A 17,927-nucleotide genomic window follows, 5' to 3' on the forward strand; every position below is an offset into this window, starting at 1 on the left:
GTCCCCTTATATACTTCCCCTGGTCTGGTTCATTGGAAACAGGTACAGGCAATTAAAGGGATGAGGTCCCTTTAAATTCAGAAAGGAGGCGCGGCCTCTCACCTAAGATGGCGGTGGCCATCTTGGATTCCCGACCACGGAGGAAAGCCGCCCGACGCCATGAGGGAGGAGTAAGGACGGCTCCCAAGCCCGTCGTCCATCGCAGAGACCCACGCTGGCGCGCGGGAAAGACAGGCCCCAGCCTCCCGCGACTTCCCCAATGCTGTCATGGCAACTCGCCGCTTCGGATCAGGTAGGGGGCCACAGCCGCGGCCGTCTGTGGCTGCGGAACACAACATCCTGTTATACCTTAATTCACAATTGTTAAGAAAATTATACTTTGAATCTTGTAAACCGTTGTGATGGCTTCACAGAATGATGGTATATAAAACTCAACAAATAAATAAATAAATAAATACAGGAGGACCTTGCAAGACTGGGAGATTGGGCATCCAAATGGCAGATGAAATTTAATGTGGACAAGTGCAAGGTGTTGCATATAGGGAAAAATAACCCTTGCTGTAGTTACACGATGTTAGGTTCCAAATTAGGAACTACCACCCAGGAAAAAGATCTAGGCATCATAGTGGATAATAGTTTAAAATCGTCGGCTCAGTGTACTGCAGCAGTCAAAAAAGCAAACAGAATGTTAGGAATTATTAGGAAGGGAATGGTTAATAAAACGGAAAATGTCATAATGGCTCTATATCGCTCCATGGTGAGACTGCACCTTGAATACTGTGTACAATTCTGGTTGCCACTTTTGCGTTCGTGCCTGTCCTCGCCCTCGCTCCACATTTTGTACCTTTGTGGCGACTCCCTTCGGGTCTGACGGACAGATGCTGCCGCTGCTTCTCCTCGCCTCTTCGCCCAGGAATCCTTGGGCTGGCTTGACGCTGTGGATCCGCCATGTTCCTGATGACGTAAGGACACGTGTGCACGCGCGCTCCAAACTTTGTACCAGCAAGGGTGTGAACCTCGGGGGGTCCTCCCGTAGTGACGTCATCCACTTCCAACTTAAAAGGTCTTTGCTTGCAACTATAAATCGAGTTAGCAAGGGGAATTCTTTCTCCGCTGCTCTGCCTCTACAAACTTACCTAAGGGTACCCGCTCCTCGGGGGCCCTGCTCTCTCTCTTCTTGATTTCAGATTGTTAAGACGGGATCCGGTACTTGCTCCTCGAGGGCCTACGTCCCTGAATACTCAGAAGACTCCTTGCTGCCTGGAAGCGATCGCAGACATGAACACTGTGAGTTCTATTGCAGATAGGAACCGGTACTCGCTCCACAAAGGCACATGTTCCTAATCTCTGAAGACTCCCTTCTGTTTAAGACGTTATCACAGGTACGGAGATCGTGAGTTATTATTGCAGATTGCAGATAGGAACCGGTACTTGCTCCATGAGGGCCCACGTTCCTAAAACCCTTTACAGACTCTCTTCTATCTCAGAAGCTATCGCATATCTATATTTTATGAATTACTATTACAAATTGCAGATAGGAACCGGTACTCGCTCCACGAGGGCCTATGTTCCTAAATCCCTCCAAGACTCTCTTCTATTCCAGAAGCCATCTCATACACAGCTATTGTGAGTTCTTATTTCAGACTGCCTATAGGAACCAGTACTCGCCTACGGCTCCTGTTCCTGAATATACTGAAGATTCTCTGTTGCATAAGAGGCCATTACAGATATCTACAATTGTGAGTGTATCATCTACTACTGGTTATGTATCCAGCCTACCCTGTCTACTCACTACTTATAGTCTCTCTCTACAGCTCAGCAACTCAGAGATCGTAATTCCAGTATCTGAGGGACTTCAGCCCTGCCAGGCACATCAGCTCACTACTGCCACCTCTGGTGGTTCAACTTCCAGTCTAATAAAGATCTATCTGTGTTTGTCTCAATACTCCAGCCTAGCCGGTGGTCCCTCTCAGGATCTTCGCCTGGGGACGCTGTCATCTGCCATCGGCCCAAGGATTCACCATTTCTACTAAGTGTTTATTCCTTACACTACTAGAGCGGTATCAAACCGACTGCCACTCTGTGGGAGCCATCCCACATCAGATCGCTATCTCTGCCTACGCAGTATTACATATCGCTAGCTGCTTGGGAAACAGCATTCTCCTTGGGGAAACAGCATTCTACAGAAGACTAACTCTGCCTCCCTGGCGGTCACATCACTAACAGATTGCTACCCCTGTCTTCTCGAGGAGTGATCTACAACAGATTGCTAACGCCTCCCCTCTGAAGGAGCTAAGCCATACGTATTGCTAACTTCGCCCTCCTGGCAGGATGAGCGCTAACAGATTAGTAACTCCGCCCTCCTGGCGGGATTATCCATAACAGATGCTAGCTCCTCCTTCTACAGGAGTATCCAGCAGCCAGATCGATACCAGATTGCTAACTCCTCCCCTCTGGGGGAGCAAATCAATAACCACCGCATCTCAAAAAAGATATAGTTGTGATGGAGAAGGTACAGAGAAGAGCAACCAAAATGATAAAGGGGATGGAACAGCTCCCCTAATAGGAAAGGCTGAAGAGGTTAGGGCTGTTCAGCTTGGAGAAGAGACGGCTGAGGGGGGATATGATAGAGGTCTTTAAGATCATGAGAGGTCTTGAACGAGTAGATGTGAATCAGTTATTTACACTTTCGAATAATAGAAGGTCTAGGGGGAATTCCATGAAGTTAGCAAGTAACACATTTAAGACTAATCGGAGAAAATTCTTTTTCACTCAACGCACAATAAAGCTCTGGAATTTGTTGCCAGAGGATGTGGTTAGTGCAGTTAGTGTAGCTGGGTTCAAAAAAGGTTTGGATAAGTTCTTGGAGGAGAAGTCCATTAATGGCTATTAATCAAATTTACTTAGGGAATAGCCACTGCTATTAATTGCATCAGTAGTATGGGATCTTCTTAGTATTTGGGTAATTGCCAGGTTCTTGTGGCCTGGTTTGGTGGCCTGGTTTGGTGTTCAGAATAAGACGGTACCATCTTCCATCTGCTGTCTCTGGGCTGAACCAGACTTTACTTCAACTTACCCCGAGGCCCACCTAAGTCCTGCTGATCCCGGCACCCAAAGGTTCAACACATGGGGAACGACAGCTGGTATAGGTGAAGCTCCAGTGGCCTCTGTCTATAAGCCCACTCAGCCTGCCGACAGTGGGGACCCGTAGGTCCCTGCCTATGGGTTGTGTCAACCCCACCTCGGCCCAAGGGGCCACCTCCGATGCAACAATAAGTCTCTCTTTCAGCCCTTTTACAGTGTTTAATACGGCCTTGGGCAGTCTTCCTGGTAAACAGGTAGGTTCAATGTCAGAGCTGATATGACAATGGCATTTCTTTTATTCTCTGTTTATTTTGGAAAGCCCTCTGGTTTGTAAAGAATTTAAATTGTTGGATAGCTAGCTTGTTTTAGGTTATACTGGCAGGCTGAGATCAGCATGAATGTCTATAAGAGGTGATGACAGAGAGTCTGTTGATTTCTGTCTGTATTTGTTGGCCAAGGGGCATAACCCATTCATAAGGACTGGTTTGACTGAAGTCAAGGAAAGAAAATTGTCAAGAAAGAATAAATTTTACCTTTTTAAAATAAAAAAATGTGTACATAAGTGCCAACTCCACCCTCTGGAATGCTTCTATACTCTGTTTGCATAAAAGTACGCATGTAACTGGGTTACATGCATACTTTTATGTGCACAGAGCTCTGTGCTATTTATGCACAAAAGACCAAATTTTTGGCACATAAATGGCTTGAAAATTACCCTCTTAAAGGTATCCTAAGTTACAAGCACTGCACCCTCTCTAATGTAGACATATTGACCATGTATTGAAATGAGCGATTCACCCATTTATCTATCAGGTATCATATATCACCTCTAACTGTCCTGCTGTCTAAGTATATATTCCAAAATGTATTCTCCTTGGAGACTAGAAGTAAGATATTTACTTAAAGTCCAAAATGGAGACAATCTTTACGAAATCTAGCCTTTTTGTTTTTAGCTCTTTAACTCTGTTCTCTGCAGAAGACACAATGACATAAAATGGTAACTGAGTATCTTCTGCAGGAAAAGGAAGATGAGGAAGGCACCGATGATGAGGACAATGAGAATGAAGATGACCTTGAACTTGCTCTTGCAGAAGAGTTTCCAGAAGAGGAAATAGAAGAGGAGGATGAAGAGGAGCAGGAGGAGGATGCTATTGACCGTATGAAGACTGAAATTGGAGAAAAGTTTGAAGCAGATGTTAATAATCTGCAAGCAGTGCAGGTACTGTCTTCCTTCTCTGCTGTTTTAAGTGTTATCATATGAGCCTCAAGGACATTTTGCAAGGATGCCATAAATTGAAAGGTCACATTTCACTGAGATACTCTTCTTAGGTGCAGTTTGTAGCAGAGACAGTTTCACATGATCCTTGAAAGGTAGAGGATGGAGAAGGGGAAGGAGGAGCTGGCACGATACTCTACCTTTGTACATGGCAGACTACAGAGGAGTGCCATAGAGTAATCTTTCCACTGATACTAGAATTTCACTCATACTCCATTTTTTGATCCAAAGGCAAAGGGAATATCTAATGCCCGTTTTACTTATACACCATCTTTATATGCAATTCTGTGTCAAATTTTCAACTTCCAAATAAAATTACCTCTCAGATGTTCCACATGTTTCCTTCCTAGCAGATAGCAGCAAAAACCAAGGAGACAAATGTCCATGGTACATCCACATCTAAATACTGTGTGCATTTCTGCTTGCCTCATCTCAAAAAAGATATAGAAGAACCATAAAAGGTACAGAGAAGAGGATGAAGAGGATGGAACAGCCTTGTGAAGGGGTATATAGGTCAGACCACCAGAACACCGTAAAGGACAGAGTATAGCTGTCTAGCCCAATCCAACTTAAGAGATACTTAAGAGAAGAAACCAGGTCAGAGGGCAGTTCCCTGGGGAGGGAAATAAAAACTCATGCCCAGACTAGGAAGAGGAAACTCCTGACCTTGCATGTGCAAGTAAACTTGACTTTTTGTTGTTTAAAAGGCTAAGGTAAGCTGACTGTGTATTTTTGTTCTGGAAATAAATACAATTTATTAGAGATGTGAATCGTGTGATCGATCGTCTTAACGATCGATTTCGGCTGGGAGGGGGAGGGAATCGGATTGTCGCAGTTTGGGTTTTTTAAATATCGTGTAAATCGTGTAAATCGAAAACCGGCACACTAAAACCCACCCCGACCCTTTAAAATAAATCCCCCACCCTCCCGAACCCCCCAAAATGACTTAAATTACCTGGGGTCCAGTGGGGGGGAGGGGAAGGGGGAGGGCGGGAAAACCGGCACACTAAAACAACCCTAAAACCCACCCTGACCCTTTAAAATAAATCCCCCACCCTCCCGAACCCCCCTAAAATGCCTTAAATTACCTGGGGTCCAGAGGAAGGGTCCCGGTGTGATCTTTTACTCTCGGACCTCCTGTGCGTTGTAGAAATGGCGCCGGCGCTACCTTTGCCCTGTCATATGACAGGGCAAAGGTAGCGCCGGCGCCATTTTGTTTTTTTGTCCCCCGACGGCAGGAGCATAGGAGATCGCTCCCGGACCCCCGCTGGACCCCCAGGGACTTTTGGCCAGCTTGGGGGGGCCTCCTGACCCCCACAAGACTTGCCAAAAGTCCAGCGGGGGTCCGGGAACGACTTCCTGCACGCGAATCGTTTTTTCCGTACGGAAAAATGATTCGCGGTAGGAGATCGCTCCCGGACCCCCGCTGGACCCCCAGGGACTTTTGGCCAGCTTGGGGGGGCCTCCTGACCCCCACAAGACTTGCCAAAAGTCCAGCAGGGGTCCGGAACGACCTCCTGCAGTCGAATCGTGTTGCCGTACGGCCGGCGCCATTTTGCGCAAAATGGCGCCGGCCGTACGGCAACACGATTCGACTGCAGGAGGTCGTTCCGGACCCCCGCTGGAACGACCTCCTTGGGGGGTCAGGAGGCCCCCCAAGCTGGCCAAAAGTCCCTGGGGGTCCAGCGGGGGTCCGGGAGCGATCTCCTACGCTCCTGCCGTCGGGGGACAAAAAAACAAAATGGCGCCGGCGCTACCTTTGCCCTGTCATACGACAGGGCAAAGGTAGCGCCGGTGCCATTTCTACAACGCACAGGAGGTCCGAGAGTAAAAGATCACACCGGGACCCTTCCTCTGGACCCCAGGTAATTTAAGGCATTTTAGGGGGGTTCGGGAGGGTGGGGGATTTATTTTAAAGGGTAGGGGTGGGTTTTAGGGTTGTTTTAGTGTGCCGGTTTTCCCGCCCTCCCCCTTCCCCTCCCCCTTCCCCCGATTTACGATTTTTTGACGATAAATCGGGGGAATTGTTATTGTATCACGGCTCTAACGATTTTTGACGATTTAAAATATATCGGACGATATTTTAAATCGTCAAAAAATGATTCACATCCCTACAATTTATTTTTGTTGGAAGCTGGAGGCCAGGCTGTTTCTTCCCTATGGCCTCGCCCGTCCACTGAAGCCCAAGGTTGTATTCTCCTAGGAAGAAAGGTTAAACAGGTTTGGGCTTTTTAGCATGGAGAAGAGTTGGCTGAGAGGACACTTAATAGAGGTTTATAAAACAATGAGTAGGGTGAACAGGTCGATCTGGAATGGTAAATTACTCTTTCAAATAAAACTAGGGATTACTCCATGAACCTGACAAGTAGAAGATTTAAAACAAATTTAAGAAACTATTTCTCAGTCACTGCACAATTAAACTGTGGTATTTGATATCAGATGATGTGTCAAGACCCGTAGCATGCTGTATTTACAAGTTTCTGCAAGGCAGGCTTATTAGCAAGCTGTAGCGCCTCCTCTGGTAATACAGTAGAATTGGCACCAAGGGAGGGAAGACTGGCACATAAAAAAACCTACTGGACCCCACTATAAATTAGAGAACCAATGGTTTGCAGGTTTGTGATCAACTGGGAATAGACAGTTCTGCTATGCCCTTGCTCTACCAAACTGACTTTGCTGTCTCTGGATCCCAACCACATAATTTCCCAGTCCCCAATTGGCTAAGGGACCACTCTGGCTGACAACACTGTCACATCGAGATTTGGTGAAATGGATCCCATAGAACGTGGGCTAATTTTTCTTGACTTTAATCCGTGCCTGTCCAGGTATTTATCATGTCAAAGTTTTGCAACGTCAAAAGAATTATATCAGAATAGTAAGAATTCTTCCATTATTGAGAGCTCTAGCTATGGATGTGTTTTTTGAGAAACCAGGAGAGTTGGTCTGTGATACCTACTTAGTGAGCAACACTACTATTATTTGTATAGTGTGCCAGCACCATTGTCCACATATAAGTAAAACTTACATAACATAAGAACATAAGGATTGTCATACTGGGTCAGACCAAGGGTCCATCAAGCCCAGCATCCTGTTTCCAACACTGGCCAATCTAATTCACAAGTACCTCACAAGTACCCAAACATTAAATAGCTTCTATGCTACTAATGCCGGCAACAGTGGCTATTCCCTATTGATACATAGCAGTTTATGGACTTCTCCTCCAGGAACTTATCTAAATCTTTTTTAAACCCAACTACACTAGTTGCCTCAACCACATCCTCTGGCATCAAATTCCAAAACTTAATTGTGTGTTGAGTGAAAAAGAATTTTTTCCAATTTGTTTTAAATGTGCTACTTTAAACTTCATGGAGTGCCCCCTAGTCCTTGTATTATCCGAAAGAGTAAATAACTGTTTCACATTTACCCACTCAGTTCCTTTCATGATTTGTAGACCTCAGCCATCTTTAGGGCTATTCAACTTAGCCCTAACCTCTTTAGCCTTTCCTCATAGAGGAGCCATTCCATCTCCTTTACCATTTTGGTTGCCCTTCTCTGTACTTTCTCCAGTGCAACTATATCTTTTTTGAGATGTAGCGACCAGAATCGCACACAGTATTCAAGGTGCAGTCTAACCATGGAGCGATACAGAGGCATTATGACATCTTCTGTTTTATTTATCATTCTGTTCCTAATAATGCCTAACATTTTGTTGCTTTTTTGACCGCTACAGCACACTAAGCCAATGATTTCAATGTAATATCAACTATGATGCCCAGAACTTTTTCCTGGGTGGTAACTCCTAAAATGGAACCTAACATCGTGTAACTATAGCGTGGGTTATTTTTCCCTATATGCATCACCTTGCACTTATCCACATTAAATTTCATTTGCCATATGGTCACCCAATCTTCCAGTCTCGCAAGATCCTACTTCAGTTTATCACAATCCACTTGAGATGTAACTACTCTGAATAGTTTTGTGTTATTTCACTCATCGTACCCCTTTCTAGATCATTTACAAATATATTAAAAAGCACAGGTCCTAGTACAGATCCCTGAGGCACTCCACTGTTTACCTTTTTCTACTGTGAAAACAGACTCATCCTTCTCTCTGTTTCTGTCTTTTGTAATCCATGAAAGGACATTGCCTCCTATCCCATGACTTTTTCCTGTGTGAACCTCAGATCGGTCCAGACAAGTGGGTTTTGCATCCCTACCAGCAGATGGAGGCAGAGAATAAAAAACCTTTCAGGCCCTGCTACATAACCAAGAGTGCCACCTGCAGTCTCTCAGTATTTCTCTGTCTCCAGCACATGGTACAGTTGCAACCTGCAGTCTGGAGTTCTAAAAAGTTAGGATTTGAATAAGCAGAGAATTCGGCTCCCCAAGGTGCAGGGCCGGTGCAAGGGGATTTGGCGCCCTAGGCAAGCCTTCTCCCTTGCGGACCCCCCCCCCCCCCCCGGGTCGCGCCGCCACCCCCCAGTCTCGGCCCCAACTCCTACCTCATTCTTGATCACGCCCGCCGACTGTGTGGTTTTCTGGGTCGCTAGCAGGTTGGGCACTGCTCGTGGCCCTCCAAATCTCTACTCCTCTTTGCCACCACTTGCGGCCCCATATGGCTCGCACCCAGTGGAGTACCAAGGGTCTCCGGTGCCCGGGGGCCAATGCATTTGTGTGCCTCTCCAGCATCCCTTCCTTAATCCTTCTTGTACTAATGCTTAAGGTCACAGAAAATCAGTGGCATCTCTAGACAGAAGAATTTTTTTGGGGGGGGAGCCAAAATGACATTTCTTCATCACACCCACCTCTTTAGCATGGATCCTGCTTTAAAATTGGTTATAAAAAAAAAAGTGTTAATAAAAAAAGATGAAAGGGTCTTCTGCGTAATTTTAAAAAGCTGGCCAGTTTCACACTATAAAATTATTTGATAGCCTCATTCAACTAATTCTATATGGCTATGAGAGTGAAGTCTGGAATATATAGGGAGGGACAGAATATCAATATAAATTCTGCACCTCCAGTTCTGTAACTCTGTGCATCCACTGAAATTCCCCCAAACAATGGAGCTTGGAGTTTCCTTTACAGCTCATGTTGTGAACACGGGGCTAGTGGACCCTTGGGCCGGCCTGCAGGAGACTAGGAAAGGACTACTCTGGTCTCGACTGAACGGGCCAGGAGGCAGAATTCTGGCAGGCGGGTATAAGTGGTTTCACCCTGGAAGCTGGTCCTCCCCCGGGAGAGGCCCTTGGGAGTCCAGCCGCTGGGACTTAGGAGATTCACCCTGGAAGTCGGAGCCCCCCCGGGAGGAGCCCGTAGGGGCCCGACCGCTGGGACTTAGGCGAGGCGGTCGATGGAGAGGAAGCAGGCGAGAATCTGGCTTGGCTGAGACAGACGGGAACCCGGCTTGGGCTGTGGACAGGCTGGTAAGCAGGAACCGGCAGGCAGGCAGGAACGGAGTAGCCAAGACGGTGGCTGACTCCGGGACTCGAGGCAACGGGGGACCGAAGGAACCCTGTTGCAAGGCACTCATCGGGTGTCCGCGGTGGCTCTAAGTAGGCCGCGGTGTCTGATGTCAGACTCAGGGCGGAGCCACCCTCCGGCAGGAAACTGTCCAGAAAAGCGCGAGAGACTTGCGCGCGCATGCACCTAGGGACAGGCCTGCAATGGCGTCTCCTCCGCGGGGACACCCAGATCTTGATTCTGCTTCGTTCCCAGCCGGCAGGAACCCTTGAGGTAAGGAGCGGGACATGGGCTTCATGAACCGGACCTCAACAGCTCATCATACTAAAAGATATTTTCAAATTCTGGTGTCACCTCACAGTAACAGCAGCACAAACACCTTCCACTGCCAGGCACATTATGAACTACCACAAAACCCCGCAAAAAAGACACTCAAAATCTATACTGCAATCCCATCGTAACATAACAGTAATAAACCAAGGACTCAAACAACAATAACCCTACCTGTGAAAAGCAAGGGTAAATATTTCACTGGGTCCTAGAATACCAATACACCACCTACTGAGGAAACAAAACAAACCAGATTGCTATAGATCCCTATGCTAGCAGAATCTCTCATCATGGTCACACACACAGAGCAGAGACAGACCCTCACCAAATACAGAAAACAAAATAAAGGAGCACAAATTAGACAAATCCCAAGAAGCTAGACTCTGTGTATTAACAATGGAAAAACAGAACCACCATTCCTCATAAAACAAATAAAATCAAGAAACATAAAGCATAAATTATAATAGTAAAACCATACTAAAAAAAGAATATTTTAAAACTACTGGTAAATAGAATTTCTATTAATTAAAATCATATACATTTTTTACAATTTCCCAAACACCAATAAAATATTTCAAACAGCACATATATCAAATAACACCCAATAATGAAAACTAATAAGGATTTTAAAAAGCCCCTGCTGTCCACACATGGGAGCTCTTGATTTCCAGTCACCCTGATATTGTCGAGGATTAGGAGGTTATCCTCTCTCTCTCACAAATACACTGTCACATGCATACACATTCATGCTCTTATACCCACCATAACCTCTCGCTCTCACAGACACTGACACACACTCAGGCTCTAAGACACTCTCTCCCCCTCCACACACACCCCCACACACAAACTCTTACTCCCCTGGATTTTCTCATACACACTCATGCTCTCACTCTCACTGGCTCCCTCACATACACACAAACACACACACACCCAGGCAAGCTCCCAATCATTCTCACACAAACACATACACCCAGGCAAGCTCCCAGTCATTCTCTCACACACACACATACACACACTGACCCCCAGGCAGGCTCCCATTCATTTTCACACCATTCCCTCACCATCCCCCAGGCATGCACACATTCATTCTCACACACATAGTCCCCCGGCAAGCACCAATTCATTCTCACACACACATACACCACACACAGGCAGGCACCTATTCTCACACATACAAACCCCAGGAAGATACCCATTAATTCTCTGACACAGGCGCACCCTCAAGCAGGCACCCATGCATTCACACACATACACCCACAGGCAGACTCCCATTCATACACATGCACACACTAAAGGCAGACCCCCCTCGCTTTCTTTTGCCAACAACCTTGGAACCTCTCTCATTCCTCTGCTGCCACTGCCACTGCTGCCGCATGGCTATTGGGGAGGCGCTGATTGCTGCTACTGGCACTGAAGCCCATTCTGCTGCCTCCTCTGTGCAGGCCCCGTGGGTTTCCACTTCCTCCATGCTGATCTCGTACATTGTGAAATCCGTATAGAGAAAGTGCTACTCTTGCACATTACCAAAGATTACATGTGCCAATCAGTAAAAAGTAATTTAATTTTTTTTTACCTTTGCTGTCTGATCTTAGTTTTCTAATCGGTTGGTCACAGGCTTTTTTGTTCCACCTTCCCTTTCTTATTTTTTTGCCAATTCCTTTTATATTTTATTTTTTTCTATTTCTTTTCTCTCAATCTAATCTTCCCTCAAACACACAGTCAGGTTCTCATTCTCACATGCTTTCTCTCTCTCTCACACACACAAACAGGCTCTCTCTCTCACATGCTCTCTCTCATACAATCATTCATACACACAGTCTCTCTCTTCCACATGCTGTCTGACTCTCACACACACAGGCTCTCTCTCACTCCCACATGCTGTCTTGCTCAACCACAGACTCTCAGTGTCACATGCTCTCTCTCTCACATACACAGAGGCTCTCACATTCTGTCTCTGCAAACATTCAGGTCCTCACTCCCACACACAGTATCTCAACTCATTTCATACACACACACACACTCTACAGGCCCTCAGCCTCTCTCTTGCCTCTGGGCCTTCTCTTCATGGGTTGCCGCAGGATGGGCTCTGCAGCAGCCCTGATCTTCTTGGGTCGCCTGTAATGTGCGATCCACGGCGGCGGCTCTGCTACCAGGCCTCCTCCTCTTCTCGGCTCTCTGCGACTTAAGATTCGCGGATGACTATAAACGCTGTTCCTCTTCTGCACGCGGATGATGCTCCTCCTCCTTCCTGCCTGCGCGGCTCCGGCAACGTTTTCTTCAGGGGCCACGCAGACAGGAAAGAGGAGGAGCACCTGCAGGTTTGGAGGTGACCTTTTTCTTTGGGCCATGGTGACATGAGCTCCACCATGGCCCTGCCGACCTTCCTGCTGTGTGTGTCCGGCACACAGCACAGCGGTAGTTCACTGCTCAGCCACCAGTGGGATGAAGTCCACCGGTGGCTGCATTGGCTCCCCCTGACCTCCCCTCGGTATACCACTGCTCGGCGCCCCCTAATGCTCGGCGCCCTAAGCCCAGGCCTAGTTCTCCTAGTGCTTCCACTGGCCCTGCCGAGGTGTTAGGTTCCTTTGAGAGCCATCCCTCGGGTGGAGCAGAGTGAGCGGGGGGGGGGTTGGTGACCCCTGTCCAAACTCGACCATTCTTGGCAGGGGGAGGTTGATAGCCAGGGGCCCTGGTTCCCCCACCCCCTCTGGGCGCTTATCTCCCTCGGTGTAGCTGGCTCCTCAGTGGCCTCCTTTCCTGTGGTGTGCTGTTACTTTAAAAAAAAAAAAGTTTGCTGCAGGGAAAGAGACAGCTGCAGCTGAGCAGTGTGGAGGAGCAGGTAAGTCTTTGTTTCTTTCCAGGAGGCAAGCAGAGGGAGCGGACCGTATTGCCTACTTTCGTCGGGGCCAGGTGAGTGCTGAATTTCAGCACTGGACAGCAGCGGGAGCGTTTTCGTCAGCAGGGTTTACTTTTAGGCCCGACCATACCGGCATGCTGACTCCTGCGCAGTGTGGCAAACTTTGTCACCGCTGCAGTTTGAAATGGGCTCGTCTCAATTCAGCTGCATTTTGCCGTGATTGTGCCTCTGGTGTGGGCGGGGAGCCGAGACCTTGACCAGACCCCAGGGGTGCAGCAGAAATGAGAAGGCGGCTGGGCCGGTTCTGGAAGCCCCGGGGAGGGGTTGGACAAGCCAGCAGCCATTTTGACATCACATGCTGAAGCTCCATCAGCCATTTCAGGTCCTCGGGTCTCCCCTTCTACCCTGTTCTCAGTGGAAAAGGACCCCATAGGTAGCAGGAGAAGGGCTGTGATTCAGGGAGTTGGTGATCCAGTTCTTCCTCCTCGGATCCAGAGTCTTTTTCTATGGATTTCGTGCTGCTCCTCCATAAGGCTTATCTAGACAGGAAGGAGTTGTGGTCCAAGAGATCCTGCCCCAGGAAGTCCCAGTCAGGCAAGAAGGCTAAAAGGCCGGTGGAGTCAGGAAGGATCCTGCATTCACTAGGACCAGATGCGGTGCCAGTTACGGAATGTGATGGACCCACAGGTGGTTCACCTATTCCGCAAGAAAGAGCTGGGTCCCTTAATTCCCCAGGTGATTGAGGAGCTGGGGATTAAGGTCACCCAGGAAAACTCGGATAATGAAGGGGTGAATCCTGTTCTGGAGGGATTAAGGAGATCCCCTAAGACCTTTCTGTTGCTGAAGATGGTGAAGAAGCTGGTAGATTGGGAGTGGGAGTCTCCCAAGGTTGGCCTGAAGGTAGCGAGAGCTATGGCAAAGCTATACCTTTTGCCGGAGCAGATTTTGTAGTCCTGGAGAATTCCCAAAGTGGATGCAGCCATATTGGCAGTCACGAAAAAGACGACCATCCCTGTGACCAAGGGGCAGCCCTAAAGGATGTTCAAGACAGGAAGTTGAAGATTCTGCTCAAAAGGCTGTTTGAGCTTTTGGTTTTGAGTCTTCGGGCTGCGGTGTGCAGAAGTTTAATGAAGAGAGCCTGTTTGATTTGGGTGCGGTAGGCACATGACAAGCAGTCGGGGACGGCGGCCGAGTCAACGCAGGCAGCCCTCTTTGAGGCGGGAGTGACCTATGTGGCTGATGCTCTGTACGACGTGATCCTCCAGAAGAATGGTCTCGGCTATGGTGACATGGAGGCTCTTTTGGCTGCGTAATTGGTCAGCGGATGTGTGGTCTAAGGCACAACTCTCGAAACCCCCCTTCAAAGGGAAGCTGCTTTTTGGGGAGGACCTGGAGCAGCTCATGAAGCAGTTGGGAGAGTCCAGGGGTAATAAATTACTGGAGGGCAGGAAGGCCCCTAAGAAGTTCTTTCCGCCACAAGCTCGCTTTCGGGAAGTTAGGAGATTTTGTGCAGGCAGACGTTCTGGACCGGCGATGCAGAAGCAAAGTTCTGGCAGACAGCAGTCCTTTCAGAGCCAGCATAGACTCCAGAGGGACGGTGCCTCTCAAGGGGGCGGTAGAAACAAGAAGGGGCAGTGAAGGTGTGTTGGTCCACTCCTCTCCGGTAGCTATTGGAGGACAGTTGTCCCTTTTTATGTATAAACGGTTTTTATTGGAGTCATCAAGTAACAACAGAACAATATTAGAGACATAGGTTTTTCCCTTCTACATCTCCAAACTCAAACAAGACAAAAAAAATGACAAGACAACATCAGTTGTGTGGAGTCCCCCCTCCCCCCCCCCCTTCCCCAATAGCACTCAGAGTTCCGTGCAGGTACTGACGATAGTCCACGAGTGATGAACAAACACGTTCGAAGTCCACATCAGCAATTGAGGATCAGGCTACGTGCCCTATGTGGTAAGTCCTGTAGGTATCCATTCCAGATCTGCAGAAATTTCCGCCGCTGCTGAGGACTCGCTTTGGATGCCATATTGTCCATTTGCATCATCCGGTGTAAATGGATCCTCCACAACCAATAGGAGGGACCCTCCACCGTCTGCCATGCTATTAAAATAACCTTTTTCCCCACTGCAAATGCCTTCCGCAAAAACCAGCGGAGGCCTGTACCTCTAATAAATGGGCGAGGGATACAATCAAATAATATCATGTAGGGCGAAAGAGAGAGATTAACCTGCAATAAGTTCCGCAGGTATCCCACAATCTTCCTCCAAAATTGTTGAATCACCGGACATACCCAAAAAGCATGTGAAATATTCCCCAAGGAACCCGGGCATCGAGGGCAGAACGCCGTGGGCATCAACTTAGCATGAAAGGCAATTTGGGGAGTTATGTAAGCTCTGTAGAGCAACTTCACCTGCATCTCCCTATAGTACATGTTACTTGTGACACGTGTCAGGGTTTTCATACAAGCCTTAAAAACTCCAATAGGAACCTGGAACGCTCCCTCCCGATTCCATCTCTCTACCGCCGTCTGGGAGGCGTCATTGGTTGACACCTGGAGGAGACTTTGGTAATAACGGGATAGGGAAGGCCCATGTATGTTGCTCAGCTGAAAAAATGTCTCAATAATGTGGAGAGTAGACGGGGATTTATAGGACGCTGGGATTGAGTTGTAATAATGGCGAAGTTGTAAGAACCCAAATAGTTGTGTCCCGGGCAGCCCATGGATATGTTGGAGCTCCGCAAATGAGAAGGGTGTTCCTGATTCTGCTATCACATGCCCCAGCATCGTGATACCTTTCGCCTGCCAGTCTCGAAATACTTTGGATTGAGATCCGGAGTGAAGTCCGGATTTCCCATAATGGGAGCCAAGAAGGCAGAAAAGGCCGGAATTCCCGACTGCTGAGTAAAGACCCTCCATGCGTGCCGAAGGGGTGCTATGAGAGGATCCTGCCGCAGTGTAGCAGCCAGGTCCCGTTTCGGTCCGCAAGGCAGGGTACGCCTGGGAGGTCTTCAATAGCGTGATAAAGATTCGTAGAGCAGGCACATCTGATGGAGCTCTCTGTAGTGATGGTAATGGCCCGCAGCGCGGGGTACACCCGATAGGCACGTAGTAGGTAGAAAGGGATCTGCAGGGCGAAGTACTCACAAGGAGCGAGTTGGTTCCAGGAAGCCCCGAGGAATGGAGCAGACAGAGTTCCAGGTGTCAGGCCCTTCGAGGAGTGGATAGCCAGGACAAGAGAGCGGCCCCCGAGGAGCGGGTACCTGAGATGTCCACGTCGAAACTGGAACGAAGGTTATCCCAGGACAAGCCGGATGATAGTCCTCACATATGGGTGACATCATCAGATGGAGCCCTGATACGGAAAACTTCTGTCAAAAGTTTCTAGAAACTTTTGGCTGGCACACTGAGCCCACTGAGCATGCCCAGCATGCCATGATATTCTCAGCCACAGGGGTCTCCCTTCAGTCTCTTTTTTTCCACCTTGCTGTAAGCAAAGCAGATTAGGAGCTCTGGGAAATTTTCCCTCACTTTTTTCCCAGGGAAGAAAACTTTTTCAGCCACAACATAATTGTCATCGGGTCTCCCTTCGACATAGTTTCGGTGAATACATTTTTGAATCATTTTTCGGTCGATTCCGGTCACCCTCACTATCGGTATCCTCCGGTCATCGACTGTTAATCAGCCTAACTTTTTATCATGGCCTCCGGATCCAAAAAATGTCCGGATTGTAACCAGACTATGTCGATTACCGACCCCCACAATGTTTGTGTTTTGTGCCTGGGATCAGGCCATGATGTCCGGGCTTGTACAACCTGTACCCAGATGACACCAAAGGGCAGGCGTGCCCGTTTGGACAAGATGGAGGAGTTGTTTAAGAAAACCCCATCGTCATCGTCAACATCGTCTCCAAGAATAACACCTCCCTTGGTCGCAAAACATCGAGGAGAAAAAAGGACCGGTGACCATCTGTCACCGACTCCATCAGCATCCTCCATAGCATCTTTCTCGGCATCGAAGGAACATTGGGAAAAAAGACGCCATCGACATCGTTCCACCGATCCATCGGATGGAAAGACACAGCCGTCGACATCGAAGGACATCAAGCTGATGCCCAAACGAGTCCAGGTACTGTAACCAACACATCCTTCAGTACCCGAGGAACCGAGGCACTCTCCACCGGGCTCGGTGTTAGAGTCTGTGCCACCACACTCAGTCGTGGAAGTGCCAGTAGCGCCAGTCTTACCTTCCCCAGTGACAGAGGACCCAGTCCCAGTTTCCAGGGAAGAGGTGACTACCATGATCCAGTAGGCCATCGTCGAGGCTTTTTGAAACTTCCAGCCTCCTTCCGTACCATCGGTACCGACACCGACCCCAGCATCGACATCGGATCCGTTGATATTTCAGTCTTTGCTGAACAAAATCGACCCCTTAATCGGTATATTTCCTCCGGCACCGACGCCACCGGTACCACCGATGCAACCATCGACTCTATTGATACCGACGCATCCACTGGTGACTCCTTCCAATTCCGATCCCTGGTTCATCAGAGGAAGATGATAGGGACTCGGATTCCATCCCAGGGCCATTGGGCCTTCACCGTCATCAAATACCGGAAAAACCATCGATGCCAGTAAAAGATCCATCGATGCCAATGCGTCCCGGTCTATCGGGTTACACCCGACATCAGTTCCCATCGATGCCATCGAGGCCCATCAATTCTCCATCGATGCCTTCATTACCTCCTATGTTGCCAAAGCAGATTCCATCAAAATCTGCTTTTAAGACAAAATATCATATACAACCAGAGGATCCTGAATCGCCTTATCATCCTCAGTATACTCCCTGGAAGGATGTAGATTCTGATACTGAGTCAGAAGAATTACAATCTGAGCCTTCTCCACCAGAAGAGAGGAGAA

The 17,927-nt window shown here is 48.2% G+C and overlaps 1 protein-coding gene across 5 annotated transcripts in view; it reads left to right on the top strand.

Annotated features, from left to right (window-relative positions):
* The window catches only part of AK9 (adenylate kinase 9), an 829,950-nt gene that overhangs the window by 595,826 nt on the left and 216,197 nt on the right, over positions 1 to 17,927 (top strand). For all 5 annotated transcript variants that reach the window (XM_029595283.1, XM_029595287.1, XM_029595288.1 and 2 more), the window contains one exon: positions 4,103 to 4,303. In XM_029595283.1, coding sequence (XP_029451143.1) covers positions 4,103 to 4,303 — 201 coding nt within the window. The remainder of the gene's footprint in view (positions 1 to 4,102; positions 4,304 to 17,927) is intronic.

This window comes from Rhinatrema bivittatum, chromosome 3 (assembly GCF_901001135.1).
Source record: "Rhinatrema bivittatum chromosome 3, aRhiBiv1.1, whole genome shotgun sequence".
Classification (NCBI taxonomy): domain Eukaryota; kingdom Metazoa; phylum Chordata; class Amphibia; order Gymnophiona; family Rhinatrematidae; genus Rhinatrema; species Rhinatrema bivittatum.